The 19302-nt window shown below is 38.4% G+C and overlaps 1 protein-coding gene across 1 annotated transcript in view; it reads left to right on the top strand.

Moving 5' to 3' along the window:
- The window catches only part of LOC127438352 (RNA-binding protein 20-like), a 79009-nt gene extending 61839 nt beyond the window's left edge, over positions 1 to 17170 (top strand). Inside the window, exons 7-14 of the mRNA XM_051693877.1 lie at positions 808 to 939; positions 4969 to 5048; positions 5133 to 5754; positions 7200 to 7289; positions 7734 to 8292; positions 11252 to 11359; positions 12029 to 12150; positions 16162 to 17170. Coding sequence (XP_051549837.1) covers positions 808 to 939; positions 4969 to 5048; positions 5133 to 5754; positions 7200 to 7289; positions 7734 to 8292; positions 11252 to 11359; positions 12029 to 12150; positions 16162 to 16230 — 1782 coding nt within the window. The 3' untranslated portion in view covers positions 16231 to 17170. The remainder of the gene's footprint in view (positions 1 to 807; positions 940 to 4968; positions 5049 to 5132; positions 5755 to 7199; positions 7290 to 7733; positions 8293 to 11251; positions 11360 to 12028; positions 12151 to 16161) is intronic.
- The last annotated feature ends 2132 nt before the right edge of the window (positions 17171 to 19302 follow it).

Genomic DNA, 19302 nt, shown 5'->3' with positions numbered 1-19302 from the left:
GAGAGTAAATGAGGAAAGCGGGTGAACTATTCCTTTTTGGGTTCACTTTTCCTTTAAAGAGGTCAGGTTTCTTTTCTGCTTTGACATATTTCATATTAAAAACAGGAAGTTTGGGTGGGATATAATGAAGGGACATTTTGAAGGGAATTGTTTTTTTTAAATAGCCAATAGGCTTTAGCTACATCATAGCCATGGATCATGATTTGCTGCTTGTCAGTGTCAGAAGGTATTGGGGAAGGGATATCCACATTCTAGAGAGCATTTGATTGGACAAAAATCTGTGTAGTGCAAGATGAGTCATCAAGGCTTTTGGTCCATTTTCCCAGAAGAGAAAGACTGTAAAATTTAAATGTGTATGTATGCTTAAGGTTAATTTTGTCAAAATTGGCAACAAAACACCGATTTTGATGTCATGGGGTCTTTAAAAAACGTTCCAACCTACAGACTTTAAATGATCATTGTCGTAACTAAACACTGGACACACTGAAGTACAGCAGAGATAGATTTAGGCAAGCATGCTATGTACTTTATCTCTTTGTACATTCAAACCCTGACACAGATGATGTCCAATCACCCACCGTGATTCATCAATCAAATTTTTGATTGACTTTTTGATTGGTCCCATTAGGACCAGCTGCTTCAAATTCTGGGTTCAGTGCCAACCAAGTTTGACATGGGCATGAAATGATCTTGTAACTGTCTTGAAGATTTATTACACAATTAAAAAGAATATGTTAACAGATATGTTCGGATCTCATTTGACACATTTTATGTTTGATGCATGATTTAACGGTAAATTTTCATCAGGCTTTTCTTGAAATGGCATACGTGGAGGCAGCTCAAGCTATGGTGCAGTACTACCAGCTGAAACCAGCTACCATCAACGGACAGAAACTACTGATCCGCATGTCCAAGAGATACAAGGAGCTACAGTTGAAGGTATGTTTTACCTTGACAGACCAAGTAGTCTTTGTAATTAGGCTTCATTTACACTGCAGTATCCAATGCACAGATCCATAACCTGAACACATCTGATTTTGTGTCCCATCTGTTTACATTTATTTAAAGGGGTCATGACATGACTTTTTTTTATTTAATTTTTTTATATTTTCTTTGAGGTTCACTTATAATATTAGTAAAGTTTTTTGCAACAAAAAACCAGTCATATATTTCAAATCAAAATCAAATCAAATCACTTTATTGTCACACAGCCATATACACAAGTGCAATAGTGTGTGAAATTCTTGGGTGCAGTTCCGAGCAACATAGCAGTCGTGACAGTGATGAGACATACACCAATTTACAATAACATCAAATTAACACAACACAATTTAAACATCTGTTATACACATAATTACACACAACAATATACAAATAATAACATACACTGTACAGTATATAATACGCTCAATATAGATACGTACGCACATTATTCAATAAAAATAAAAAATAAAAAAGTATATATAGAATGTACAGTATTGTACTGTATTGACATTCAGGCTGTCAGTTGATAGTAAGTTGTTAAGAGAGAATATAATATAATATAATATAATTTATGACAGTCCGGTGTGAGATATAAGAGTAAGAGTAATAAAGTGCAGTGCTGATGTATTTTGATCGTGGGAGATCAAGAGTTCAGAAGTCTGATTGCTTGGGGGAAGAAGCTATCATGGAGTCGGCTGGTGCGGGTCCTGATGCTGCGATACCGCCTGCCTGATGGTAGCAGTGAGAACAGCCCATGGCTCGGGTGGATGGAGTCTCTGATGATCCTCCGAGCTTTTTTCACACACCGCCTGATATATATGTCCTGGAGGGAGGGAAGCTCACCTCCGATGATGTGTCTGGCAGTTCGCACCACCCTTTGCAGTGCTTTGCAGTTGTGGGCAGTGCTATTGCCGTACCAGGCGGAGATACAGCCAGTCAGGATGCTCTCTACAGTGCAGGTGTAGAACCGTGTGAGGATGTGGCGTTTCATTCCAAACTTCCTCAGCCGTCTCAGGAAGAAGAGGCACTGAAGAGCCTTCTTCACAACAACTTCAGTGTGGATGGACCATGTGAGTTCCTCAGTGATGTGGACACCCAGGAACTTGAAGCTGCTGACTCTCTGCACTGGTGCTCCATTGATGGTGATGGGACTGTGTTCTCTGTCTTTTCTTCTGAAGTCCACCACAAGCTCCTTTGTCTTACTGACGTTGAGGGAGAGGTTGTGCTCCTGACACCAGTGTGTCAGAGTGTGCACCTCCTCTCTGTAGGCTGTTTCATCATTGTCAGTGATCAGACCTACCACCGTCGTGTCATCAGCAAACTTAATGATGGCATTGGAGCTATGTGTTGCCACACAGTCATGTGTGTACAGGGAATACAGGAGTGGGCTGAGAACACAGCCCTGCGGGGCTCCAGTGTTGAGGGTCAGTGATGAGGAGATGTTACTGCCCATTCTAACCACCTGGCGTCTGCTTGACAGGAAGTCCAGGATCCAGCTGCACAGCGAGCTGTTTAAGCCCAGAGCCCGGAGTTTCTCATCTAGCTTGGAGGGCACTATGGTGTTGAATACTGAGCTGTAGTCTACAAACAGCATTCTCACATAAGTGTTCTTTTTTTCCAGGTGGGAGAGAGCAGTGTGTATTGTAGATGCAATGGCATCATCAGTGGAGCGGTTGTTGCGGTAAGCAAACTGCAGCGGGTCAAGAGAGAGAGGCAGCACAGAGCAGATGTAATCTCTGATTAGTCTCTCAAAGCATTTGCTGATGATGGGGGTCAGAGCAACAGGACGCCAGTCATTTAAGCAAGTTATTTTTGATTGTTTTGGAACAGACACAATGGTGGATGTTTTAAAGCATGTGGGGACTACAGACAAAGAGAGGGAAAGGTTGAAAATGTCTGTAAAAACACCAACCAGCTGGTTCACGCACGCTCTGATGACGGGGCCCGGAATGCCGTCTGGGCCTGCGGCTTTGCGGATATTCACCCGTCGGAAGGATCGGGTTACATCCGCTACAGAGACGGAGAGTGAACTAACCTCTGTAGCTTCGGCCGCGAGAGCTCTCTCCACGAGGGCGGTGTTATTTCCCTCAAAATGAGCATAAAAAGTATTTAGCTCATCCGGGAGAGAGCCAGCGGTGCTCATGGCAGAGTTTTTATTCCCTTTAAAGTCCGTGATGATGTTAATTCCCTGCCACATGCTTCTAGAGTTGGTGGTGTTAAACTGTCCTTCAATCTTGCTCCTGTACTGGCATTTTGCGGTTCTGATAGTTTTTCGGAGGGCATAACTGGCTTCCGTTCCCGGAATTGAAAGCGGAGGTCCGCACATTAAGTGCCGCGCGAACATCGTTATTTAACCCATGGTTTCTGATTTGGATAGATCCGTGTTGTTCTGGTCAGAACCACGTCCTCCACGCACTTTTTGATGAAATACATTACGCTATCAGCGTAAAGCTCAATGTCGTCATCAGAGGCGGACCGGAACATCTCCCAGTCCGTGTAATCAAAACAGTCCTGTAGCGTAGAGTCTGATTGGTCCGACCAGCACTGGATCGTTCTGAGGGTGGGTGCTTCCTGTTTCAGTTTCTGCCTGTAAGCGGGCAGAAGCAGAATGGAAGAGTGGTCCGATTTGCCAAATGGTGGGCGGGGGAGGGATTTGTAGCCATCCCGGAAGGGAGAGTAGCAGTGGTCCAAAACCCGGGGGATGTACACAGCAGTGATAATGACCGCTGTGAATTCCCTCGGTAGCCAGAATGGTCGACACAGAAGCATGAGAAATTCCAGATCAGGAGAGCAGAAAGACTTGATAGAATGTACGTTCCTCTGATCACACCAGGATTTGTTGATCATAAAACATACACCACCTCCTCTGCTTTTACCTGAGAGGTCTTTCGCTCTGTCCGCTCGGTGCACGGAGAACCCCGCGGGTTCAATGGCTGAGTCTGGAATCTCCGCAGACATCCAAGTTTCCGTAAGGCAGATAATGCAGCAGTCCCTTGTATCTCGTTGGAAAGAGAGCCGCGCTTTCAGCTCGCAGAGCTTGTTATCCAGAGACTGAACGTTTGCCAGTAGAATACTGGGTAGTGGGGATCGATTTGCATGGCGTCTTACTCTGATGAGAATGCCGGCTCTGTTTCCCCTTTTCCTTTTGCGTTTCCACAGCCGTGCTGCCCAGACAAAGGGCTCCGCTTGCGTGTTTGTAAACAGCGGGTCGGCATTGAGAAATTTGAAGTCCGGTTTACGGTGTGAGATTGCTGAACCAATGTCCAAAAGTGTTTGTCTGTCATAGACAATAAGGCAGACGACATCCAAGACAAAAAACATAAGAATTGTGAACAAAACAAACAAAACACTACTATGTTGTGTCGGAGCTCGCAACGCAGCAGCCATACTCGGCGCCATCTTGGTACATATTTGAAAACATGATCATTTTCCACCCTCATTCTGACTGTCAGAAACACTCGGTTTTGGTGCTCGGTTTGGTGCTGTCCAAGACGTGACAGTAAATGCCCACTGTTCTGATTGGCTCTCTGCCCTTGACTGACATGCTCTCTGTCATCTCTAGTGAGCGGGCTATGGAAGTGATTAAAGGTGAAGTAGGTGTAGATGTGTTGTTGTAAAGGCGGTCAGATGCAAATGTCTACCATAGTGTGACATCACAATGTGGAGGAAGCAGAGAATGAGTTGTTTTTCAGCTTGGGAAAGTTTTGAGTTCTGAAACTTACAGAAAGTTTTTATAGTACAATGACCTCTTCTATGTCAAAATGCTAACCATAACAACACTAAAATCATGTTAACTCTCATATTGTTTACATCTTCTAGCTATACTTTTGAAACAGTGATTATTTTAACATTTAAAGATTGGCCCCATTCACTTCCACGGTAAGTGCCTCATTGTCAGATATCTGTGAACAAATCAGAATTAGTTAACCTGTATACTTCATTAATGGATTCCTACTAAAATGGATGTTTGCCTCTCCAATCCAGAAACCAGGTAAAGATGTTGAGTCTATAATCCAAGACATCCATTCACAGAAAGGGCAAGATGAGATGCAGGAAGTTGACAGGTGAGAATGAAATCACAAGTATTTTTTGAAGACATTACTTATAATATATAATATTTCAAAACTTTTGCTGATGTGTCTGTGTAGGTACCTACCGGAACGAGCAAGATCGCGCAGCCCCATCAGTCATTCTCTGAGTCCGCGCTCCCACAGTCCGAGCTTTACTTCCTGTAGCTCCGCACACAGTCCACTGGGGCCGCCCTGTCGGCCTGACTGGAGCAATGGCATGGGGCCACGCCGGGCCTCCTGGGACTGGACATCCCACCCCCGAGGCGACGAGGACCCGCGTGAGAGAGATGATTGGAGGAACGATGAGGAAGAGAGACCCAATGGTTGGCTGTCCGAGCGTAGGAAGCCCTACCTTAAATCTGGAGACCGTATTAGTCCACGTATGGGGCCAGGAGACGAGCGGGGAAGGGACTGGTATTCTCGTGGAAGCCCTCAGGGGTCCTCTTTTTCTTCCTACCACTCCATAGACGACTTTTACAAGAAGGAGTTGCATTACAAGACTGATAAACAGAGTAGGGCAGCACAACAGAGACATGAAGGGAAATCTAAGAGGCGGGAGGGTGGAGACTATCACAGACCTCGACATTCAGATTCAGACATGACGGATGACACAAGCTCCAACCGGATAGCCGAGGACAGAGGACGCAGCAAGAGGCCGAGTCGGAGACAAGAGAAGGAAGAGAGAGAGTCTGACAATCAGGCATGTCTTGGACATTTCAAATATGCATTAAGTTGTCTGTTTTAATACAGTCTGTAATACTGTGCTTTGTTGTTCCATAAACAGTCAGACATTATATGAGTAGTTCACATGCTCTACAGTGTGACATGCTATATCTCTTCTATTCTCCTATATCTAAAACTATTTTAAGTGACATTTTGCTAATAAGTTATTAATATATAATAAAGTTATATATAATATGATAAGTAAACTTATTTAAAATGAACAACTGAAGGCAGCATCCATTCATAGAAATTCTAACCTAAAATGATGTTGTTAATGCAAGAACTCATGGACATGTTTTGCATCAACTACTCAAATGCATTGTAGAATAAAACTGAATCACACAATTTCATGTAATAAGAGTTCAGAATATTACACATTTAAAAATCTAAAATATAGAATTTTTTGTTTATATATATTTTACTTTGTATATTATATCTTATTCATGTTTTTATTATATGTATATGATGTTTTTGAAGTTATATAATAATTTATATAAATATTATTGCATATAATAAATATATGTACACTTATATTATATTTATAAATATTTATATATATTTACATATGTATATATTTATATATACAGTATTTGAATGTATTATATTTATATATTATTACAATTATATAACAATTTATATAAATATAAAATATAAAATATTTATAATAATTATTATAAATGTTTATATATAAAAAGCAATATATATGTGTGTGTGTGTGTGTGTGTATATATATATATATATATATATATATATATATATATATATATATATATATGTGTGTGTGTGCATTATATATATATATATATATATATATATATATATATATATATATACAGTATGTGTGTGTGTGTGTGCGTGTGTATATATATATTTGAAATAATTAAATTAAATAATATATTTTTTTAAATATATACTGTATATGCACACACAAATATATGAATAAATATATATATTTTATATTATATATATTTTTTATAATTTAATTTAATTATTAATTATATACACTGGTGGCCAAAAATTTGGAATAATGTACAGATTTTGCTCTTATGGAAAGAAATAGGTACTTTTATTCACTAAAGTGGCATTCAACTGATCACAATGTATAGTCAGGACATTAATAACATGAAAAATTATTTTTACAATTTGAAAACAATGTTCAGAACTTCTTAAACTACTTCAAAGAGTTCTCATCAAAAAATCCTCCATGTGCAGCAATGACAGCTTTGCAGATCCTTGTTATTCTAGCTGTCACCTGACTATATTTTGTGATCAGTTGAATGCCACTTTGGTGAATTAAAGTACCAATTTCCTTCCGAAACAGCAAAATCCACATTTAACATTATATAACATTGTTTAGTATTTTTAAATATGTATCAAAATGTGCATATGAACAATATTAATTGTGCAGTTTGTTTATCACAGAAGGAAGAATATCCTAAAGAGAGATCAGCTACTCCTCACAACAGCAAACCTTTAGAGTCCACAAAGTGTGAAAGAAATGGTGACATTGAGGTGAGGAAAACACTCCCATTCATTTATTTGACAGCCTGCAGTTTCTGATTGTACACTAAGATCACTAGTATCTGATTGGATGGCTGCTACACAACTTTTGGATTTTAGGGTGCACATGTTTTTATCAGTTTGACAAAAAACAAGTTGTGTTGAACCGCTGCTACAATGAGAGCTTTCAAGATAGAACTAGTTGCTGTATTTGCCCAAGTTTGAGAGGTTAATGGAATGGACACACAAGAGCTATGTTTGAAGTAGTTAGTAGCAAGGTACTGTATCTGCAGGTAAATCCTCAAGAAAAGTTCTGAATACAAAATCTGGTTGTTTTACATGTTGGTCAGATTGTCAAATGTCTGTCTTGCAAGACTAGCTTTAGCCTAATTATACCCTATAGATCCATATGTACTATTGTTACTCAAAGGTCTCTACACTGTTCCTGATTCTCAGGGACTGGATAGTGGAGATGATGGAGAGGAGGAGTGCTGGTATCCTAAAAGCATGGAGGAACTGGTGACCGTAGATGAAGTTGGAGGAGAAGATGACTCTATCATTGAACCTGATCTACCTGATCTTCATGAGGAAGACCAGCCTGTGGAGTCTGGCCAGTCAACACCAGTCAGTCCAGTCCTCAAATCAGAACCCCCAACACAGAGCAAGGAGCCTGCAGTGGACTGCCCTAAACTTCCACCTCTAGATTTGGTCACAGAAGAAAGCTCCGGTGGTATTCAGCCCAGCCCTAGTGGGATGTCCCCAGTCACATCTGTCCCAGAGCAGCCGGTGTCTCCAGTCAACCAGTTTCCCTCTCAAGAGTTTAAAAGCGCTTTGGAGACTTGCACCTCCACAGATATGGAAACACACACAGACACAACCAAATTAGGTGGCTCTCCAGACCACAACAGCACATGTGAGAGTGGGAAAGTCATAGACTCAAGCAATGATGAGAAAAAGGTGGTGGATATGGATAGCAAGGAACCACTTCACAAACAAGAAGACAGTCAGAAGAGAGGTACAAGTGGTTGTAGTTAAATCACTGAAGTTTGCATGGCACAGATCAGATACAGTTGCCTCGCTTATATATACAGTGCTTACAAGACAGCACTGTATTTAAATTCTTAAATTTTAAGTTTTTACTTGTTGTCTTGATGAAACCAACAAACTGTTATTGTTCAAACTTAAGGGATTTTTCAAAATAAACCAAAACCAAAATTTCTGAATGTAATTCCTCTTGGAGCTTTCAAGTGATATCCACCAAATTTGGCACAATCCTTCAGCCTGTTCAGAATTACTGTGCACTATAGTTACTAACTGATCGGACTAATGGTTTTCCTGTAGCAGACAATCAAATATCCCATAGACATCTGTCTACCTCTCGTTTCTAAGACCTACTGTATATACGGTATGTTCAAATGTAATTTTTTGTTTATACTTTCAGGCGAGCCAACATTTAAAGTTTGAACTATTCTGGTTCTCATTTTTTTTCTTCTCCACTATAGTGTTTAGTGCATTTCACATTCGTTTGGATGGTTCGCTTTATCAAACTGATTAAAAAACTAGTAATCAATCTGCCACAGGCCATTGGTTGTGACACGTGCTCCTATCCCGCTGGGGTTTAAGAAAGTGGGTCCAGCGGCACATCTAATTCACGCCGGATAACTTACTCGCTCTGTTCCGGGACCTGCATGGACGCCATCTTGCATGCACAAAGGAAAGGAGGCCGCTCACTAGAGAAGAGGGGTGCTCTGTTCTTAAAGGCATCGATCATGACCTATCATTACAGCATAGGTTTGGGCTCATATAGCAGCTTCATTTGGCCAAGAATGGCTTCTCCATTTAGATAGGAAAATCCATTTAACTTGCACGTTAAGCAGCCAATCACAGTTGGTTTTGTCATTACGTGGTGTTTAGGGGCGGGGTTATCGGAGATGTATCATACCATAATAAAAGACAGATATGGGGAAATAGTAATTTATTTAATGGTGCGTGAGTCTCCGTGAGTTTAAGTACAGCACAGAAAACCTCATTATAGAGAATTTTACAGACATAACTAAGTAAACAAAGCAGAAAATGCAGCTCTGCTCATGGATATCTGCTTTACTTTCAGCTACGTACCTCAAACAAAACTCTGAATATCTTTAAAAGATTTGGGGCTCTATTTTCCTGAGTGCGCAAAGCGCTGTGCTACGCGCTACACACTACGACCGTGTGCAACGTCTTATCTGATTTTTGTGAGAGCACTAATTCTAAGTGCAATTTTCGTGCCAGCGCAAGTGGGCGTGGGTCACGTGGGAGTGTTTACGCTACTGTGGGTGTAGGCACGCAAACTGTGGGTGATATGTGTGTAAATGAATTGGCGCAAAGCGCAATTTGCTAATTTTATAAGAATTTGACGTTTCAATACCACCTCTTAACTCAGTGCAAAGTCCAAATTCAGTTCCTGCATTTGTAATTTGGAGATTCCACCAGCAGGTGGTAATAAAGTTCATGTCCAAACTCTTAAAGTACAGAGCATCAAATAATGTCCTGGACGATCGGTGTTGAAGCCAATAATAATAATTATTATTTTTTGTGTTATGTTTAAGTCACTGCAAAAGGGGCCGGTGGCAGAAGGAGAGAGTAAACTTTTTGGATTTGGTATGATTTTTTTGACCACTTTGTTATTTTTATAATGTTTTTGTTTTGTTTGAAGTGTAATTTTAATTTAGAAATATTTTTGGTTAAATTTCTTTGTGTTTCAATAAATTAATAAAATATTTCAAAATCAATGTCGACCAGTAGAAGTGCATGCATGCCAATACAATCACTGTTAATACTAGCCATGCTTTGTATGTCAGTAGATTAAAATGATTAATAATACTTACATTTTCTGTAATTTAACGGAGCCTACATCCATATCCTGAACCACATTTTCCATGCGTATAAAAGGAAAGTGTCCCATTTAACACACAAAATAATGTAAATCCATTTTTATTCTTTAAGTTCATTGCATACGGTCAATTTACACTACCAACTTCTTATGAATGTACTGTCTTTGTTTAAATTGCTGGTGCTTGACAGGGAATGGACTGTGTAATAGGACAGAGACGGTGCCGGAGAAGAACCTCTATTGACCCGATTAGCGCCTTGCGCGCACAATTTTGCCAAACCCACTTGCGCCTAGACTTAGCGCATGCTTGCACGAAAATACCAACACTTCATGGCCATGCTTATTGACTTTGCGCTTATGAGTTAAGGCATTACGCTGCGCTTAAAATAGGGACCTTGATGTCACTAACCTGGCAAACTTGCTCAAATTCTGCCATTATTTCGTCCTCAAAAGCATTTATTCTATCAACATGGAACCTTGTGAATACAGCTCACTTCCAGGCAGACTGATAAAACGTCCTGTGTGCATCTACTGGCAGAAGTTCCATTGAGTCAGCAAATCAGATTTGCGCTGAGCTGATCAAGAAAGCATTTTCCAGTTTTGTGTGCTATGTGCATCAGACAGTTTAGAGAACAGACTGTGGGCGGTTTATGGTCATGCTGTCTGAGGCTGAGACTAAAGTTCTATTAATTTCATGAGCGCCTCTTCAAGCGCAGCCAAACGAGGATAGTCATTGCGCCCCTCCTCTCTTGCCTGCTCCAGCTGTGGACATGGCTGAAGAATGGCCCTTGGAAGAGGGGTTATCACTAGACAAAGTCATCCATCACAGTTGTTTATCTATAAAAGATTTGCAAAACTGGTTCGATGGAGTCATTTTAAAGGAATCGATTTAAAAGAACAATTCGTTTGCAAATCAGACATTACTGCTCCACAACTTTCTGCAATTAATTCAGCTTGAGTTAACTTTTATTTCATCTTAGTGGTACCTTGCAAGCACTGATATTTCCATCCCATTTTTAGTCTCTTGGATCATACCATGACTATGATTAACATACATTGCAAATACTCCATTTCACCAATGCTTTTTATTTTTATTTTCTAGATATTCCTGAATCATTACCTGCCGCTTCACCTCAGATGACAGATATCCCTGCAGCTTCACCATCCCAAGAGCCAGAGAAAGCCGTCAGTGAACACAGCATACCATTAGGTGACTGAGACTCACACCTGCCTTTTGATGAAAACACTGTTAGAATTTACTCATCTTCATGTTGTTCCAAACTAGAGCTCGATTTAATGCGTTAGTTCACTGCGATTAATTATATAAAAACATTTACGCAATTAACCATGTCCCTGGACTGCAATAAGGAATATTCCTACCATCAGAGCAATTTAAGCTTGAAGTACCACCTGTTTTCACCAGGGGGCAGTAAGCAAAACTACAGCTGTAAAGGCAACGCGCAGCTTATACGGAGAACAAACCAAACTCAGGCTTGCTTTTTCCTGTCTAGAAGGTAACCCCCCAGTTACCTAAAGTCTTGCGAATGTGGACTCATCACATTACCACTGAACGTGTTGAGATGTAATTATAAATGAAAGGTTCTGGCTATATGGGCTGTCAGTGGGTAACTGAAGCTTTTATGGCCAGCTGATGTCAGTGGAGCAGTTTTAGAGCGTGAGGTGTGAATTACACCCCCGAGGCCTGAGCTTGTGTATTCACTACACACACACACACACACACACACACACACACACACACACACACATACAAATTTTTATGGCCCCAAAAGCAGCATGTGCACACATCAAAACTGCTGAGGATGTTTGTTGCCTTGGTCTGACGTAGTTCTGAATTCTGGCTCATTTTGTCTTTCGGCAGGTGTGGAGTTCATTGTGCCAAGGACGGGATTTTATTGCAACCTGTGTGGCTTGTTTTACACCAGCGAACAGACAGCGAAGACATCACACTGTCGGAGTACAATTCACTACAGGAATCTACAGGTCATACGTACACATGTTTACTTAGTTATTGCATTTACATATAGCTAATTCTGATCACTAGACTAACCCTAACCCAAACCTACCCCTATTAGAAAACATTTTGCATTGTAGAAAAAAATAAAAATAAATTATGAATTGTTTTTGTGCCTACAATTTCTGCAAATGGAGGTTTTGTCACATTTATTTGTTACTTGTAATTTTATAAATTTATTTTATTAATAATATTATTAATTTATATTTTTAAAAAATATTGGAAAAATATTATAATTATAATTGTATTATGTATGATTAATTACTATATAAATAATACATTTATTATTATTACAATTTTGAAATCCTTAGTGCATTAAAATGTACACGTCAATGCTGTATAACGCAGCAGAGTACAAGAAAATACAAAAATGTGTTGTAAAATATAGTGTCTTTGACATGAATTGAAAATATGTTTAAAATAATGCACACTAACTTAAGATGAAGACTCTCATATCAGTGGCCTAGAAAAGCAGTTTTGTTCAACATAGGGTTGCCTCCAATGAAGGCCGCCATTTTTGATCACATGACTAATCAAATACTACTTACTTTATTATCAGACGCTTACAGTGTGAAATAAATTAATCATGGGTGGCAACTTTGAAAATATGTGATGTATGACAAATGTAATCACTAACTGAAAGCTTTTGTGTTTGTGTAATGCTGCATACACACCCATAGGTGTCAGTAAAAAGTCAGAGGCCACTGTTCAAATGACCAGCAAAACATAACAAATCTTTGTTACCATTGGACAACATTATTTACACAAGCTATGTTTATTAGGTCTGACATGTAGCGCTTATTTCAGATATTTATTAGATAGGTGATATGGACCAGAGATATTGCTCCATTACACTGCTTACAGGCTGGAAATAATGTTCATTTTTAAAAGCATTACTTACTATCATCCACTCTCAGGCATCATTTGCTGGATTAACCTTTCATCGAGGGTCAGTGCTTGAACTCATAAATCTTTGATAATCTCTGACCACTGATCTAGAGTCAGTATCTGTGGACATTTGCTTAAAAAAAAAAATGATCTAGAAAAGTCGATTTAGGCCATACTCTATGCAAGATTGCACAGATGCAAATTACAGAGTTATTTTAGTGCAGTACCTGTAACTGAGCTTCTAGTGTATATGCTGTTCATATCTGTGTCACTATTGTACATGATCATGCGTTTGCTTTTTTTTACATTTCCGATCGTACACTTATTGCCTTGAAATCCGCATGGAACCAGCAAAAAAACAGACGTTACAGCTGCTGCTGGAAATAACGGCTCACTCCCGTTTTACACGTACTTGCGCTAATTTGCCCCACAAGATTTTCCTTGTGCCCCCAGAAACATCTGATGCCCCACCACCCCAGTCAGATGGTGAAACGACCAAGCCCCCCCTCCCACCATGGTTGGACGGCGAAAGAGAGAACAGTGTGCCCCCCCCTAAAGGTCAAAATGCCCTCTCAAAGATCTCATCCTCATACCGGGTCAAACGGCAGACAAGTTATCTTGTTTTCCATACTAAAGTAGTGGGCCAAAGCACGTCACCTTCCACTTCATCATTCCTCTTTGAGGTGTGCCATCAGGGGAACTGGGGGGGCCATGACCCACCCACTTTAAGCCCATTAAACCGAACATAGTCTGTTGAAAGAAAAACATGTTCTTCTGTTGGCTCGCATTAAAAGTACATTTATGTATAGACTATAATTCGATATACAGTAGTTTCAGAACCTGATGTTTCAAACAATCATTCAAACAAAATTATTCTGACCTACAAAAACTAAACTTAAATTGTGCCAAGAATGATTGCTCACACAAATGTAAGAAGATTCACTTTTATTTATATAGAAAAGTAGTCAATCAATGTGTTATTGACAATGTTAAGTGTTGCAATGATATTGCACATTTTTCATCGTTATTTGACGTTAAATTGTTGACATTATAATTTTGACATTTCAGAGAACAGCAAATACTCAATTTCAAGATCGATACATCTTGGTTTGTAAGTTAGCATATTTGTGCTTAAAAATAATCATTTTAAGTTAAATTTGCTCACTATTTAACAGTAAAAGGTTGTGTGAAACAAAAGCTGAACATGAATAGTTATGAATAGTCCTAGGGTTTGCTTAATTTGTTCGCCTGCCATTACGACTTGTGTACGGTCAGGTGATCTAGTCTTTCAAAGTATACTCCACAGAGTGCAACAGTCAGTTCTGGAAGTAAAAATCCCATACATTTTGTCCATAGTGGAACTGATTTTTAACGATAACTTATAAACCTTTAAAGACAGACCTACCGTTAGCTCCGAGTTTGTTAATCGATGGCATATGCTTCTGTTGAAGCCATCAGTTCGCATTATTTCAGTCTTGGAATTTGTGCTGAATAACTACACTACCCATGATCCTGCAGAGAAAAAAACACCAATCAGAGCATCGTCTGCAGCAAACCACACCACAAGAGCTCTGCAGCGACCACCCACTTCCATAACGCACTGCGAATGATGCAATCGAGTCTTCTCCCAACACCCTCAAACTCAGAATATTTTGTAGTAAACTTAAAATATGTTGTATATACTTAGAATCAACCATTTTAAATCAATTTGATTGTGTAATTTTTTAATGCTTCCTGGGATTGTAGTGTCTTTTTGTCCAATTTTCAAATACTTTTTTTGCTTCAAGTAAAAGTTTGTAATCTTGTGATTCACTTCAGTGCTTGTTGGTTTTGTTCATGGCTTAGAATGTTTTTATGAAGGATTTTATGAAATCCCTATGAAAGAAATGAATGGGGAAAAATACTTTCATAACCAAGATGTCTGGAAAAGTGGCCACGCACTGTTGTGCAGGCAGAACGATGAGGAAATTTACTAAACTTATTACGCTGTTACTGTCTGCCAGACTTGTTGTCTTTACAAGAACTACAGTGAGAAATTGCCAGCTGAGTTTAACACCACAAGAGCAAGACAGGTGAAAGAGAGACAGACAGAGAAAGACAGACACACACACACACACACACACTGTAAACACCACGGGAAACACCTGCTTTCCTCTTACATTTTGACCCTATTCTGTTTCAATTCTCCCCTTCATTTCACTGGTAAACAAATCCGCTGTTGAGTGGTAACACATTTAGGGAAACGCTTATACACAATGCACCGTAAACATACTTTGGTGCGAAGTCATAACAGATGCTGTCAGTCAGCCATTTTGACAGAGAAACCAAACTGTTGCTCTTCTAAACTGTATGAATGCTCGCACTGTATGTGTCTGTCAGAGGTCTGCCACTTTGGGGGTGTATGTAAAATGTACAGCATTGTGGTTGTCTTCAGGATGCTATATAACAGTAGTTCTGAACTAGTTCTGCTTGATTCAATTTCTTAAAGGAATATTCCAAGTTATAAACAAGTTGAGCTCAATCGACAGCATTTGTGACATAATGATAATTACCACAAAAATTATTTTGACTCGTCCCTACTTTTCTTTAAAAGCAAAAATCGAGGTTACAGTGAGGCACTTACAATGGAAGTGAATGGGGCCAAATTTTGGAGCGTTTCAAGGCAGAAATCTGAAGCTTATAATTTTATAAAAGCACTAACATTAATTATTTAGTTAAAACTAATGTATTATATGAGCTGTAAAGTTGTTTAAATCGTCATTTTAGGGTTTTAAGGTTTACGGCGTTACGTCGTCATGTCAACGAAGTTATAAAATTGCATATAACTTTACACAGAAAAGGTTTCTAAGCGATTTTATCACATTAGAATTATGTTAACACGCAGATTGTTTACGTCTTGTGGCTATACTTTTGAAACAGTGAGTATTTTAACCTTTACATATTGGCCCTATTCACTTCCATTGCAAGTGCCTCACTTTAACTTCGATTTTTTTTGTGGTAATCAACATTATGAGCATACAGGGTTATACCTGAAATATACTGATAAACTGTCATTAAAGTGAAAAAATGGGGGATTTTTTGTGTTTTTACAGAAGTATCTGTCGCAGCTGGCGGAGGAAAGTCTTTTGAACTTCCACATGGAGTCACCAAACACTGAATGAAGCTAAAGTGAGACTCACGGGAAGACACCATTGCTGGGAGATTCTGAACAAAGCCATGGAGAGTGAGACAAAGAGACACCAATCACTTGGATCCCCTGTATGCTCAAGAATTTCAAGAATATCAATAAAACAATGAAAAATAAGAAAAACACCTTAAATTGTAAAGAAACCGTTCACAGTTATGTTATCCTTTACTCACTAACACCTATGTCTATGACACAAGATGGTGTGTATGTGTTTATCCGGTGTAGTCCAGGTATTTTTATTACACTGTAAACAATATGTATCAAAATGTGAAATGCACTGATAAGTGTAGTGTTTACATTATTTGCATATGTTTATTGCACCTCATTCATACTCTAAAGCTTTCATATATTTTGTTTTTACTCTGTGTTGGACAAATATATACTTCAGATTTTTAAGAAGTGCCTAATTTAAATTTGAAGGGATGTAAAATTATCCTCAGGTTAATCAGTGCATACTTGTGAATATTCTGTTGATGCATCCTAAAGGACTGTCTGTATTAGCATCTTTATTTTAGTGTTTCTTTTTAATGCAGGTTTTTTATGCTTGCAAGATTCACAAAGTGCCTTATATTAAAAGTGCAAAACATCTGTTGAACACATAAGAAGAAAAGCTATTTTTATGTAGTATGTTTCGTACTATTTTTCTTTTTGCTGTTGTTGTACACAGAGCTCAGACTATACGGATACTTGAACTGGACCATGTTTATTTATCTGATTTCAGATTTATTTGTGTAAAGATAAAGCTGAGTGTGTGTTAAAATACTGGTATTATTGGAATTTTATTGGAAGATTTTTCCCCCTGATGTTTTATATTCTGGGAATAATGGCATCCCGATTTCTGGAAGAAAAAAATCTGTATAATTGCTTCAGGTTGCTTTGGTGCAAAAATTGAAATAAACATTTTTGGAAAAGAATGCTGCCAGATTAATGGGTTTAGTGAATTATGAACAATAGATTCATAGAGCGACAGATAGAGCGAACGATAGATACATAGAGCGAAAGACAGATAGACAGCGAAAGACAGTGTACAATAGCTAGAGTGAACAATAGATACATATAGTGAACAATAGCTAGAGTGAACGATAGATACATATAGCGAACAATAGATAAAGTGAACGATAGAAAGATAGAGCGAACGATAGATAAAACAATACAGTGAATGATAGAGCGAACGATAGATAGAAAGAGAGCGAATGATAGATAAAACGACAGAGCAAACGATAGAGCTAACAATTGATAGAATGAGAGCGAACGATAGATAGAACGAAAGAGAGAATGATAGAGTGAATGATAGAACAATAGAGCTCACAACAGATAGAAAGATAGAGCAAACGATGGAGCGAATGATAGATGGAATAGAGCAAATGATAGAACAAATGATAGAGCTAACAATTGATAGAACAACAAAGCAAACGACAGATAGAATGATAGAGCGAACGATAGAGTGAATGATAGATAGAACGATAGATTGAATAGAGTGAACGATAGAAACAAATGATAAAAAAAACAATTCAGCAAACGATAGATAGAATGATGCAAATGAGAGCAAACAATGGAGTAACAATTCGATAGAAAGAGCGAAAGGTAAATAGAACGATAGAGTGAGAGATAGAACAAACGATCGATAGAAGGAAAGAGCTAACAATTGATAGAACAATAGAGCAAACGATAGAGCAACAAAATGATAGATAGAAAGAGAGCAAATGATAGATAGAATGATAGAGATAACAATAGATAGAACGACAGATCAAACGATAAAGCAACAAAATGATAGAGTGAGTGATAGAGCTAACAACAGATAGAACGATAGAGCAAATGATAGATAGAACTATAGAGCAAACGAAAGAGCAACAAACGATAGAATGATCACATGAACGACAGATGGAACTAGAGCAAACGATAGAGCAAAAAAACGATAGATAGAAAGAGAGTGAACGATAGATAGAACGATAGAGTTAACAATAAATAGAATGATAGAGCAACAAAATGTTAGATAGAATGATAGCACAAATGATAGAACTATAGAGCAAACGATAGAGCAACAAAACGATAGATAGAATGATCAAGTGAATGATAGATGGAACGATAATGCTAACAATAGATAGAATGATAGAGCAAATGACAGAGCAACAAAACGATAGATCGAAAGATAGAGCGAATGATAGAGTGAACGATAAAGTTAACAATAAATAGAACAATAGAGCAAATAATAGATAGAACTATAAAGCAAACGATAGAGCAACAAAACAATAGAATGATCACGTGAACGATAGATGGAACTATAGAGCAAATGATAGAGCAACAAAATGTTAGAATGATAGCGCAAATGATAGAACTATAGAGCAACAAAACGATAGAATGATCATGTGAACGATAGATGGAACTATAGAGCAAACAATAGAGCAACAAAACGATAGATAGAATGATCAAGTGAATGATAGATGGAACTATAGAGTGAACGATAACGCTAACAATAGATAGAATGATAGAGAAAACGACAGAGCAACAAAATGATAGATAGAAAGATGGAGCGAATGATAGAGTGAATGATAGATAGAACGATAGAGTTAACAATAAATAGAACAATAGAGCAAACGATAGAGCAACAAAACGATAGAATGATCACGTGAACGATAGATGGAACTATAGAGCAAATGATAGAGCAACAAAATGATAGATAGAATGATCAAGTGAATGACAGACAGAACTATAGAGCAAACGATAGAGCAACAAAACGATAGATAGAATGATCAAGTGAATGATAGATGGAACGATAATGCTAACAATAGATAGAATGATAGAGCAAACGACAGAGCAACAAAACGATAGATCGAAAGAGAGTGAATGATAGAGTGAACGATAGTTAACAATAAATAGAACAATAGAGCAAACGATAGAGCAACAAAACGATAGATAGAATGATCAAGTGAATGATAGATGGAACTATAGAGTGAACGATAATGCTAACAATAGATAGAATGATAGAGAAAACGACAGAGCAACAAAATGATAGATAAAAAGATGGAGCGAATGATAGAACTATAGA

This window comes from Myxocyprinus asiaticus, chromosome 49, assembly GCF_019703515.2.
Source record: "Myxocyprinus asiaticus isolate MX2 ecotype Aquarium Trade chromosome 49, UBuf_Myxa_2, whole genome shotgun sequence".
Taxonomy (NCBI): Eukaryota; Metazoa; Chordata; class Actinopteri; order Cypriniformes; family Catostomidae; genus Myxocyprinus; species Myxocyprinus asiaticus.
This window is presented reverse-complemented; position numbering and strand designations above follow the sequence as displayed.